This window comes from Triticum dicoccoides, chromosome 1B (assembly GCF_002162155.2).
Source record: "Triticum dicoccoides isolate Atlit2015 ecotype Zavitan chromosome 1B, WEW_v2.0, whole genome shotgun sequence".
Classification (NCBI taxonomy): Eukaryota; Viridiplantae; Streptophyta; class Magnoliopsida; order Poales; family Poaceae; genus Triticum; species Triticum dicoccoides.
In genome coordinates this window covers 690725290-690739074 of record NC_041381.1, presented here as the reverse complement: position 1 = coordinate 690739074, position 13785 = coordinate 690725290, and the positions used below count along the sequence as shown (strand labels likewise).

Here is a 13785-nt window from a genome sequence, read left to right as displayed (position 1 = left end):
AATTTGCGCGGCCCGCTTGGTCCCCTTGGTTGCACGCCCAATTGATACTCAGTGTCAATCAAGATCGGCCGGTGATCTGACTTATCAAACTCCTCATTTGTCACACCAAATCCCGGGAACATGTCCGCCCATATAGCATTGCTAGTTGCACGATCTAGGCGTTCTCGAATGTGTCCCCGCCGCCATGAAAATTTGTCACCGATATACCCCAGGTCATCCAGACCGCAATCAACAAGGGCGTCACTAAAAGCTTGCATGCATCTTTGAGAGCGAATGACACCACCCTCTTTTTCATGAGAATGTAATATCTCGTTGAAATCACCTGCCATCAACCATGGCATATCCATCATAGCATGTAATTGCCTCACATACTCCCACGTCAAATGTTTTATCTCCCCGCTTGGTTCTCCATAGAAACCTGTGAAGCGCCATCCGCCATTATTTCCTTCGTTGATTCTGATGTCAATGAAGTTAGGATGCACCTCATGAGACGTGACTCCTAACTTGTTATACCAGAACATTACAAGACCACCACTCCTTCCATCACTTTCTGACACTGCCATTGCCTCAAAACCAAGCCTTCTCCTAAGTTTTTCTGCCTTTGCTTTGTTCAGATGTGCTTCAGACAGAAAAAGTACATCTGGTCTCACCCGCCCTTGGATCCCCAAGAGCGCACGAACTGCCGCAGGCTTCCTCATCCCACGGCAGTTCCAGCATAATATTTTCATTGCGACCGGCCGAGCTTCGGATTAGAGCTCGCCGATATTAGGTGGCTGGCATCCATCACAGCCGTGGAACCATTCTTAGATCTCTTGGCATCCTGGGACGAATTTTCATCATCCTCCTCATCCACGCCGGCTAACGTTGGGTCTTTATGAACCTCCATAGCAGTCACACTGCCATCCGTACCATGCAGTACTGGCTCCTTAACAACCAGCAGGTTTTGTTTTGGTTCCGTGACAACCAACTCATAATTGAGTCGTTTTCTACTAATGTGTTTGTCCAGAGTTTCATCTTTCGTAATTCCGAGACGGCTCTTATCATCATCTTTAGGATCATCACCTGTACCGCCGTCCTCTCGGCCCCTGGCACTTGTTCTTCCTCCTCTCTGACCAAAATTGTTGCGGCCTTGTCCTTGTTGTCCCTGAGCTCCCGGCCTAGGGGCCAACATCCAATCACCCCAATTCATACTTTCAGGAGTGTGCTTCCCATTACCATGCTCCAAATACGTGTGCCCCATATGTCCACATACATAGCAGAAAACAGGGATTTTCTCATAAAGGATTGAGTAGTAGACCTTCTTTTGGTTTTTGGTGATGGAGACAAAACGCATCAAAGGCTCGTTCACATCTAGCTTGACATGCACACGAACAATTCTCCCATCTCCCCATCGAGGGTTAAGCATCACACTTTCCACCTTCCCAACCTTCTTCATTAGGGATCTAATGACAGCATCTTTCCTGTACAAAGGTGGAAGATCAACAATCTGTATCCAAACAGAGATACTGTCCAAAATCACATTATTAGGCTTGGTGAATCCATCATAACGCTCAATCAGAACGCCATGATCTCTGAAGAGCCATGGCCCCTCTTCAGTTACCCTTTTCCAGTCTCCCAGACAATTAACAGTAATCGCAAACAAGTTTCCGCCCAAGGCGTTGAAGGTCGCACCCTGAGCCAAGCTCCATGCCAACTGCATCGAGTCGTAGAAGGTGCCACGACTAAAGGGTTTATTAGTATGAACCCTAGCAATCGCCATGAATTCTGCCTCATCCACTTCATCAGGAAATTCTTCATCAAAATTAAGATCATCATCCTCCCTCTCCTGAAGATTCAGCTTGCCAATCAGCTCATCAACACCTGCCAATCCACCAGCCGCCACGCTGTGCGTCGTTGACTGGGAACCTGAACCTGACGCCTCCATAGTTTCTGCTCCTCCGAAACCCTAGGTGTTGCTCTCGCTCCTGTCCTAGATCAAAGAACGACCAGATACTGGGAGGAAAGAACGCCAAGGTAGCAACCCGATAACTTAACCTGACTCTCGTGAGAGGATCCCACGAGAGGATTTATAACCCTGGACGACGCCGTCGCCAGGGGAGTTTCGCCGAGACCGAGTCGAACTCGCGTTCAATTAAACCGAACTAACATCTAGCACCAAGTTAGTGCTAGATACATCTATTTGAGGAACAAATTTGTGACAAGTTTTTCGGGACGAAGGGAGTAGTAGTTAACATGCTTTTAACAAGGGCAGCACTAGGCGCCGGCGCGCCAGCCCGAAGTTTCCGCCGGTCAAGCCCGAGTCATTCGATTCACGCAATATTGACCGTCCAGATTGCATCTTCTCCCTCGCATAAAAACCTCCCGCCTCCGTTGTCGCTTGGCTCCGCCACGCTATGCGTAGCTCCCATGAGTAGCAGCGCCGGCCGCTCGGAGTGCAGCGCCTCGCCGGACACCAAGGTCGCTGCTCACCATGGCCGCAACACCCCCCACCGGACCCCAAGGTTGCCGCTCACCATGGCCGCGGCAGCCCCCCGAGGTTGCAATGTGGCAGTCCTCGTCATCGTCGGCACAACACCGTGCCACCGCGCTACACACTAGGCCGCTCCGCCGTGCTTGTGGCAATAGTGGTAGCCGTGATAAATGGTTGTAGCAAAATTCATCGACGGTCGTAGCAAAAAACCGACGGTTGTTGCAAAAATGTCATCGCCGCCGTCGAGGGTCGCACTTGAGACATGAAATGATTGAAGCTTTTTTCATTATAGGTTGCAGCTTTTGTCACCGTCGGTTGTAACTTTTCATCGTCGTCCATGGTTTCCATCATCTACGGTTGAAACTTTTTTCTTCGCCGGTTGAAACTTTTCTCGTTGCTGGTTGCACCTTTCGCCGTTCATGGTTGTAGCATTTGTCACCGGTTGCAGCTTTTTCATCTTTCATGGTTGCCGCCACCCACACTTCACCGTCGCCCCGCGGTTACAGCATATCTGAGCGCCCGTGGAAGCTTTCTTGTTGCCGTTTGCAGCAAAAACACGGCGCCGTCGCACTTCACCGTCGCCTGGTTGCGGCAAATCAGGGCGCCGATGGTAGCTTTCTCGTTGTAGGTTGCAGCAAAATAACAACACGCCGCCACCGCCACACTTCGCCGTCGCCCCATTCTACCATAATCCGGTGGTTGCTTGTAGCACGGCTCGGCCCCGGTTGTAGCACGGCCGATGTGCATATGTAGCATGGCCGGGCAGCGGAGGAGCGCCATGACCGTGACCAGAGGAAGGAGGCCGCACAACTGGGGGAAGGGAGCGAGCTGAGTGCTGCGCCAGCGACGACGAGAGAAAGAGAAAGATGCGTTTTCTTTGGAATGAATGATTGGAGGAGAAAGCCCCGTGAATAGATAAGGTAACGATTAGGAGGGGGTGGGTCTAAGCGCGTAGCGCTACACGAGTGAGCGACCGACCCGATTGTTCGGCCGACGCGTCGGGTTGAAAGGTTTCCCTTCTAACAAGGGAAACGTTTAAAACCGGCGCGCCGGCCGAATCATTGCGCCGGTTTCACTCGCGCAGCGCAACACATTTTATTGGACCCACACACCGCTTGGCTACCTTACCTACTCAGTCACGCGTGCGATGCGCTCTCCTCCACTCCTTTTTCTTCTGTCCCCAGACATCTGTGCTAGTTCATCTCTATCTGCATCCTCGCCGGCGCGGCACACAACTCCCATCCCCCACTTCAAACCATTTTGTTTCTTACCGATGTGAGAGTCACCCCGGATTTGTGGTGTGCCAGCCACGGCGGCGCCCGGCGTTGACTACTCCGAGCGGCCAGCGCGGCCGCACAACTCTGCTTCCTCGCGCTGGAGTTAGTGCTGTGCTGCCACCGCCGGCGACGAGGCGGACAAGCTTTTGGGTGCTGCAATCAGTTGCGCCCTTCGACGGTGGAGTTGCATCCGTGCGCGTCGAAGCTGGAAACGGCGTTTTTGGGAGCTGCGAGGTCGGTTCTTTTCCTGCGATGCGATTATTGCTGGAAGCGTAGCCTTTTTTGCTGGAACCCGAGTAAATTTTTGCTTCAAACGTTCACGGGAGTTCCTGGTTGCTCGTGTCGTTTTTGCTGGAACCGCAGTTTTCTTTTGCTGGAACTAGTGTTTGGTTTTGCTTCATCTGACCACCAGCGTTTTGATTGAGCTTCAAGGTTGAGTTGTTGCTGACACGATTTTTGCTGGAATCTGCGTGATTTTTCGCTGGATCCAGGGTAAATTTTTGCTTCAAACATTTTACTAGATTTCCTAGTTGCTCAAATCGTTTTGCTGGAACCAGAGTTATTTTTTGCTGGATCCAAATAAACTTTTGCTTCAAACATTTTACTAGAGTTCCTAGGTGCTCAGATTGTTTTGCTGGAACTGAACCTTTTTTTTTTTTTGCTGGAACCAGTTTTCTATTTTGCTTCAAGTGACCACCGAAGGTTTTTTTGGTGCTGAGATGTGTTCTTTGCTGGAATATAGCAGTGCAGGTCGGCGGCCGCGACAAGCCAGAGGGTGGCGACGTGATGGGCGGCGATCTCGCACGGCTTGGCGCAGAGGCGGAGCCAGGATTTTTCAAAGCCTAGGGCTAAAATTAAGTGGCTATAAAAAATGACAAATACCACGCATACCAATGCATGTTTGAAGTACACCATAAATTCGCATTAACAATGAAAGATGAATTCATTATTACCATGAGAACAAATTTAATAAAAATGTAAACAATTTAACAAAGTGCATCATTGGAAATGTCGGTACCAAATTAATGAATACTTGGTTCCTCTGAGGTCATTGTTTCTTCACCAGCAATAGTATAAGGACCTGGAGCTGCAAACATAAATGAAGTATTTGAAATCAAGATATTGGACATGGACTAAATCAATTTTCATGTGATTTTTTGCAAAACAAGAACTTGCGATTTTTTAAACTTAAGTAATACGATTTTTAACATCACGAAGTCATTAATTTAGGCTGATACAAAGGAACTAGGAAAAAAAAAAGAGATGATACATTGTCCAGCCGGTTGAGGAGATGGAGCAGAGCAGATCGGCTCGATGGGCTCCTCCAATGACGCGAGATGATCCAAGGTTCGGAACGCCGGCCGCCAGCCGCAGGTTCGGACGTCTGGTCTGTCGACTGGAGCAGTCGAGGGGAATTGGCGGCGCAACATGAACGAGGTCTTTTTTTTTTTTATCGATCTTGCCAGACGATGGGAAGCCAGAGAACGAGCCTGCGACATGTATCCTGGAGATACCGATCAAACGAGATGATGGGGATTCCTTTTTATGTGGAGCGATCGTGCATCGTGGGCTGGTGGCGATCGAGAGCTCTGTTGGTCGTATATGGGCTGAGGCTTGGGACTGGGATGTGCATGTCTTGGGCTAGGCCTTTATAAGTATATACAGACATGAAAAATTCCTGCTGGATCTATGGTTGCGAGCTGGGCCACGCCTGGGGCTATAGCCCCAGTTGCCACAGGCCCAACAACGATGGCCATCGTTTTTTAGCGGGAGGACGCGACACCAGCGGGGACGCGACCTGTGCCGGGGATAGAACGAGCGTTGACCAGATCTGCCGTTGAGGGAAGATTAATTCGACGGCTCCCGCTTGACCAGCCGAACTATTGGGACAAACACATATTTTATTTTGAGATCTGGGGCTCATTTAGTTGTGACGTACGCACCAATTTTATTTTATTTTGGAGACATTATCCCACGTCAGCAAAGAAATAAGCTCACCCATTGTCCGTTATTTGTTTGTTTTTTCTCGATTTCGTGCTATTTGTGTGTTTGTAGTGAGACAAGCGCCCAACCCACAACAACACAACAAGTATCCTTTCACTCTGCATTAATTTGCCATAAGTGAAAAAATTAGCCAGCGGATATGCATGTGTCTCCCTGTCTAGTTCCTGTTCAGGTGGTGTTTCTAGTATTGTCGGAGGGCATGTGAAGGTTTGTCTTCGGCGGATCTCGCGGGATTCGGTCGATATTTGTCTTCAGTGGATCCACGTGGATCCTATCTTCGTACGACTGTGTTCGTGTGTCTACATGTTCGATCCTTCCGATCTATATTTCTCTTCATCGGCGGTGTGTTGTTCTGATGCGCTGGTCCAATGGGGCCTTAACACGATGACTTCCCGACTATGTACTACAATAAGGTTTGCCCGGCTCTGATGAGGAAGTGGCAAAGACGGCCTCGCGCCTTTGTCTCGTACTCCCTCCGTTCCTAAATATTTGTCTTTCTAGAGGTTTCAAATGGTGACTACATACGAAACAAAATGAGTGAATCTACACTCTAAAATATGTCTATATACATCCGTATGTGATGACCATTTGAAATCTCTAGAAAGACAAATATTTAGGAACGGAGGGAGTACTAGTGCTTGTAGTAGTCGCTAGGTGGTCTACAGATAGTACTTCTGATGTTTATTCATACTATCTTGACAGTTTGATCAATAGATTGAAAGTTTTCTCGCAAAAAAGCATATGTGTGTGGACTCGTGTAGCTTTTGTCACATGCACGCACAGTTGCTCATCACGTACTATTAACACGCTCAAAAAATGAACATACGATTAACACAAGAAATTATGGAGAAAATTGATAGATGTGCATGGAGGAGTATCCCTATGGCATGCATGCATGGTTTGTGAATGTATAGTGGGGTGGTGTGGGGTTGACACACAAGTTATACTCCTTGTGTGTTTTTTAAACTAGTCAATTGTCTTTGTTCATCTACGGATGTAACGGATCTACCAAGCTTTGTCTGGTTCAAAGAAGAAGAAAAAAGTCTGTCTGTTTTTTTTTTTTGAGTTGGTGCATTGAGTTGCCCTTTGACGTTATTTGGGCTGGGCTTTAGTGTGTTGGCTTCATTTGCATGTGTTGCTGGTTCAAAAAGTTTGAGAATTAGAAAGGAATTAACAATTTTCAAAATATGTTCAAGAATTCGAAAATAATAGCAAATACAAAAAATGTTTGTGAAATTAAAAAATGTCAATGGATTTTATAAAAGATCACGATTTTGAAAAACATGATTTGTAAAAAATTCATAGTTTTAAAAAAATTCATAAATTTATATAAAAATGAAAAAAAATATCATAAATAATTTAAAAAATTAAAACAAAAATCATGAAAACTCTCCTCCCACACCTAATTGCACTCTCGTTGCGGGCATTCAGTTGCGTGTCTAAATGTATTTGCGACTGGGACAAAAATGGGTCAGACCCCTTATTGCGTATCGAGGCTGGAGTTGCATTTGGGGCAAAATTGGTAAGAACCCTTATTGCCTTTGCTGGTTTCCTTTGTCAGACCAAAGTGCTAGTCTTTACGAACCAACATGTGGCTCAACGATTAGGAGGACTGTTGTATCCTTAGCCCCCTAGAGACCAAACTCCAGGTTTGACATACGTGTATCTCATAAAGACAGAATATTCTTTTAGTGGGAGGCGACATTTCTGCCGATAGTGAGGCATTTGTGGTGATTTAGTAAACCTCAAGACCCATCGGCTCAGTTTCTCAGAAGCCCTCTTAGGGGTAAGGTTTGTGTGTGATTCATCGAGGTGAGTGTATGTGCATGTATATGAGCGTCTACCTCTATATTGTGTTTCTCGAAGAAAAAAATGTTAGTCGATATAACTAAGCACTTAAAATACAATGCATTGGGAGTGCCGCCTTAAGGATGGTAAACACAAGAAAAATACATGAGAGATAGCAATGGGTTTACTTTCTCAAATTATAACAACAAACATTTTCATGGGTTTATCATCAAGCTGGACACGACCTCAACAACATAGTTTATTTTATTTTTTCAAGTGTTTTACAAGCTTTGCAGCATAATTTCATTTGATTTTCACTGCAACATCTTTGTTTTCTTTCACCTTATGGTTTCTCATAGACCATTCCTCGGCAGCCGAGAGCGGCTCCGGCCCTGCCATGATGAGTTGGCTGCAGAGCGGGCAGGTGCTCTGGCTCCTCATCCATAGCGTGATGCAATCCCGGAAGTACATGTGCCTGCACACCAGCACCTTCCTACACTCCTTCCTGTCCTCCAGCGCATCCAGGCAGATCACGCAGACCTTCTTCGATGCCCTCAATCCACCATCCTTCTCCGCAGCGGCGGCCACAGAGCACATGACCCTAGTTGAGGTTTCTCCATGACCACCGGCTCTGGTGCTTGATCCACCGGACTATTGTAAATCAACTAAGAATTACAGTGAAAAATCCACTAGAAAAATCCTATGTGAATCCACTAAGGATTACAGTGTAAATCAACTAAGGATTACAATGTAAATCCACTAAAGATCCACCATCAAATGAGAAAAAGAGTAACTAACCTATATCAATGTAAATCCACTAAGAATTACGCTAATAAATAACCAGGGAAGTCTAGAAGAGTAATCTCACATTTTCACAGTAAAAACTAGACAAGAATGACATGGACAATCTATAGCAATCTCACAGTTACACAAGAACATAGCTGAATTTACAAAAATAGATAAATAGGAGAGCTAGGATATTCACAGTCACACTAGACCACTAAACAACGCATCTCACTCGAAAAACAGCCCACATCAAACGCCATGGAATGAACAGAGGAAATTCCCACTAAACCTAAGGTTTGAAAAGGAACTACAGAGGCAAACCTAAGCTTGTTCACTTGTAATTCCTGCAGAACACAAAGAACAATACATACAAACCTACATCAACAAACGGCACATGGGGTATAAAACCTACATCCACGAACAAAAGCAGTAGAGATCTAAGGAGACCAGGGGAACGAAGTCATTAAATACGCTCCGGTGTGTTCGAATTGAACATTAGCGCATGACAACCAGCCGAATTCAAACAACTAACCATATAACAGATCAACCAAACTACAAGTAAAACCCTAAGCTAGCTCACACGACAGACGAGATTCAAATCCACTAACAACGCAACCATATACTCCATCCGTTCCTAAATACAAGCTTTTTTAGAGATTCCAATATGGACTACAGATGAAGCAAAACAAGTAAATCTAAACTTTAAAAGATGTCTCTGTACATCCGTATATCGTCGGCAGCCAAGAGTGGCACTGACCCCGGCATGATGAGCACCCTACACAGTGGGCATGTGTTCCGGCTCCTCATCCACGTCGCGATGCATTCCCGGCAGTAGACGTGGCCGCACGCCGGCACCTCGGTGCACTCCTTCCCGTCCTCCAAAGCGTTCAGGCAGATCAGGCACACCTTCTCCGATGCCCCTCTCACTCCGCCGCCCCCCTCTGCGGCAGCGGCCGCGGAGTACAGGAAATATCCAAGCTGCGGCTTCTCCACGACGACCGGCTCTGGCGCTTGCGCCGCGGGGCTACCGGGCTGCGCGTTCCTTCGAGTTGGACCTGTGGCGGTGACGACTGGCGCCAGCGCTGCCTCGGGCGATGAGTGCCACTCGAGAGACGTGATTGCTGTCGAGCAGGCGCAGGCGTAGAGCACGTAACATAAAAACACAAAAACCAGCGCAAGAACGCAAGCTAGGGCGAAGACCAGAAAAGGGTTAACCATGGCCGTCGTTCGCACGCTCTGGTCGATCGGGACGCCGAGATTGTTTGCTTTTAATTCACGGCTTTGTATTAGCTGCCGCCGGTGATCTGTTTCTTGCAGTATATATGGAGTAAGGCCGGAAGGCCGGCGCTCTAGCTTGATTACGCGTACGCATAGTAAGGTCAGTTAGATATGGACCGTGTGACTTTATAACCGAAATGTGTAAAAAAAGACTTTATAACCGGAAAGTATGGTTCAGAAAGGCAACGCAAACAAGCCCGGCCGTGTGCTTTATAGGGACCTTATGCACATACCATCTTGTGCAATTGCTATACTATTTCTTGGGTTTCTAGGTCAGGCCTGGGGAAACATCGAGGACTATGATAATCCACCACAATGTCATTTAGATGTAACCTTTAGGCCTTGTACAATGCATGACGCTTAGGGATGCGCTTAGTAAATACATCGAGACAAAAATTCATCTTGGATAGACATGCTTCTGAGATAGTAAAAATGCTCATCTTGGATGTGCATTCGAGGGCAAAATACATAAATAATGTTGACGGCTGGTGATGATGTCGGCCACCAAATAAGTGTGATAATGTGGTTGTCTAGGGTCCCCGCTCACTGACGACGCCAGCAAAGCTAAGCCAGTGCATATGAGCCACTGCGTTGGTGAAGAGGCTACATATCAAGCTCCACACCGATCTTGAGGGGATGAAAGCAACGACGTCACACCCAGGGGTGAAGTCACTTGGCCGACGAGAAAGAAGGGGTGCTCTGAGCTCCTAGTTGCCATGATTGATGACGAGGTGGCTTCGCCACGAGCTCCAGTCGCCAAGGCCGACATGGAGAACAACACGCCAATTGTAGGGTCTCACATCCTTCCACTCACGCTGATATGATGATGTTGTCAAGTAAGGGATCGATGGTGGTGTAGAGATTAGAGGAGGCAACACGGGTAGGTGAAAGGGGACATGACGGGAGGGGAGGGACTTCGGTGCCAATGGAGAGAAGAGAGGAGGCGACACGAGAACGAGAGTACGGGGGAGATGAGGGGGGACAGGGTGTAACCAATGTCAATGGAGAGATAAGGTGAGAAGGCATGGGACTAGAGCCCGGGGCGAGGTGAGGGGAGGCAGGGCGCGACCAATGCAGCCAGAAAATGAGTGGAGGAGAGTGGCGCCGACTAAGCTAAGAAGAAGGAGAAGATATAAGAAGAAAAGGGGGTCAAGAGTGGAGCTAGCGGTTTGGTGCGTTCTTTCTTCTTTTTCTTGAAGCAAAATTTTGAAAAATGGCAATTCACACGTACCGATAGGTGTACAACGAGTTAAATGTACGGATTGCAAGAACGTGTGGTGCCCACATTAGTCCACAAACTGGAAAAACGTCAGCTGTTACACATTAATTAACTTGACTAACAAGCTTACATTAGTCCGGTTCATACTCATGGTACGTTGGGTCGGTGAGAACCAACCTACAGTTTTTGAGTAGGTCAGCTTAGCATGTTGAGTGGAAGCATCAATTCGATAACATGTCACTTCAAATGGCCTCTTCTTCGTCGGAATCAAATCCTATATAAAAGAAATATAAATATGTGGTTGGATGGTTACGAGGGTGATTGTATCCAAGTCGATTAGGAATCAAACCCCAGTTTTGACATTTATGTGTCTCACAAAGGCGAAATATTCTTTTAGTGGGAGGCGGCGTCCTCGTTGACAGTGAGGTGCATGTGGTGATCTCTTCGGTCTCAAGACCCGCCGACTCAATCTCTGTGTGTATCCATTCATATGGAAAAGTGTATATGTGTGTATATGAATGCGCGTGTCTCTGTTTCTAAAAAAGTGCCATTCGATAAAAAACACGTAAAACTAAATGCATAAGGATGTTAAAAAATGGCACACAGAAAGCAATGAGTTTACTTTCTTCTGAAGTTAAAACAACAAACATCTTCGTGGGTTAATCATCAAGCCAGAACACGGCCTCAACAACATAGTTTAATTTCTATTTACAAATGTTTCACAGGCTTCGAAGCATAGTTCCATTTGGTTTTCACCGACATCTTTGTTTTCTTTCACCGTATGGTTTCTCCTAGACCATCTCCTCGGCAGCCGAGAGTGGCTCTGACCCCGGCATGACAGGCCTCCTGCAGAGCGGGCAGGTGTTCTTTTTCGTGATCCACAGCGCGAGGCAGCCCCAGTGGAACACGTGCCGGCACGCCGGCACCTCGCTGCACTCCGCCCCGTCGACCAGCGCCTCCAGGCAGATGGAGCACACCACCACCGACGCCCCCCTCACTCCGCCATCGCCCTCCGTGGTGGCGGCGGTCGCCGAGTACAGGAAGTACCGCAGCCGCGGCTTCTCCACGGCAACCGGCTCTGGCACTTGAGCCGCCGGGCTACGGTGCTGCGACCCGGGATCTTTGGCGCCGGCGACCGGGGCCGGCGCCGGCGCCGTCGTGAGTGCACTCGCGCAGGGGCAGGCGCAGAGCAAGGCACATAAAAACGGCCCGAAAACACAAATTAGGGCGAAGACCAGAAAAGGGTCAACCATGGCCGTCGTTGGCACGCTCTGGTCGATCGGGACGTGGAGATTGCTTGCTTTTCACGGCTTTATATCAGCTGCCGGCGGTGATCTCTTTCTTGCGGTATATATGGACCGGTAACGACGACGGCGCAGCCTCTCCGGCCGGTGCTCTAGCTCGATTACGCGTACGTATAAGGTGAGTTTGATATGGACCGTGTGACCCTTATAAATGGAAAGTATGCTCTTTTTTCACAGCGTTATTAAGTGGAAGGTATGATTCGAAAGGCAACGCAAAGTCGCAAACACAGCCCGGACGTGTGCTTTTATTAGGGATCTCATACACATACCATCTTGCACAATTCTATTTCTTAGGTTTCTACCTATAGGTCAGATATGAGGAAACATGCTTTTATTTAATTTTTCAATTTTGCTAAAGCACATCTAGATGTGTCATAAATATTGCACATCTAAGTCCTATGTCATTGATTTTACGTCGAGGTTCGTGTGGATTTTTTTCCTTTTCTCTTTGTGCTTGATTCACTCACTTAGATGTGCAATAACTAGGGCACGTCTACTCGAAGTCGCTCACATACACGAGTATACACTCACCCGTTTGAACACATGCACACACACACTACTCCTATGAGTACTTTCGAGAGATAGAGCCGGCACATCATCTTATATGAGGAAACATATGGGACTATGATAATCCACCACAATGTCAGTTAAACGCAACCTTAGCTGCACGCGTGTGCGAACTTTGTTCATCGTGTCCATTTTTACGCAGAGAAGATTCACTGCAAGAGGTCCGAACAGTTTCTTTTAATTAACTGGGGTTCAATTGTAAGTTGATTAGCACGGCTGTCTGTATAAAAAAGATTTGTTTTTCATTGCTCGCAGATCTAAAGGAGAAAAATACCAACAACAACAACCAAATCTCTAGACTGCTTTTTCTACTTGAAGGTTGAACTAGTTCATTTAAACTACAGAGGGCCTAGCCCAACAAGGAAGATCGCAAATGCTATATACTCCTTCGTGGTTTCTCTCGGGTTGTTGCCTGAGACCAAATTCGAACATTGCGTGGTTTGGAATAGTAGGCGAGATGCAGGGAAACTTTGGTCGAGTGATGTGACCTCCACTCTATTTATCATTTTTAGTTATTTGGCATCATACTTATTGTTTGAGGAATGAATCATTCGTCTTATTTAGTACGAAGATACTCACAAGGAACTTGCGCGAGATGAATTGTCGATACACGTGGAAAGTTGTGGTAAACTTAGTTTTTGTTTGCAAGCGAGCCGTGGTGTGTGATGTCTTTTTATTCCGATAAAGAGTGCCTGGATTGATGGGAGCTGGTCTAGGTCCCGAGAAGCAACAGGTTCTTGGGTTTGGAGGCCTCTCTTTGCCATCTTTATGGAGAGGCCTCGCATGAGCCTCGGCGGGAAGAGGACAAACCCCGAGGGAGCTCACATGGAGCCATGCCCCAAAGAGGCCATGCCTCGTCTCATCACCACGAGAGGTTGCTCGCTCCCCAAGGGGAAGTTAGAGCTAACTCGAAGACCATAGCCACATGGAGAAGCCACCACCCCCACTCCATGGGAAAATCCCGAGACCACTCCCGAGTTACTCCGAGTAAAGAGACAACAACTCTCAGCTGTACCCTTGCCAATGTGGGGGTACCGCCGAATTTTCATCTAGACAATCATCGCATACATTATTTCTACATTTTTTTTATCT

General features: G+C 47.3%; 2 protein-coding genes across 2 annotated transcripts; both read right to left on the bottom strand.

The window, feature by feature from the left end:
- Positions 1–9027: 9027 nt before the first annotated feature.
- LOC119350956 (E3 ubiquitin-protein ligase EL5-like) lies at positions 9028–9543 on the bottom strand. Its single transcript, XM_037618550.1, has one exon. The coding sequence runs from the start codon at positions 9541–9543 to the stop codon at positions 9028–9030; it is 516 nt and encodes a 171-aa protein (XP_037474447.1).
- Positions 9544–11613: 2070 nt separating this feature from the next.
- On the bottom strand, positions 11614–12075 carry LOC119312898 (probable E3 ubiquitin-protein ligase ATL45). Its single transcript, XM_037588684.1, has one exon. The coding sequence runs from the start codon at positions 12073–12075 to the stop codon at positions 11614–11616; it is 462 nt and encodes a 153-aa protein (XP_037444581.1).
- Positions 12076–13785: the final 1710 nt, after the last annotated feature.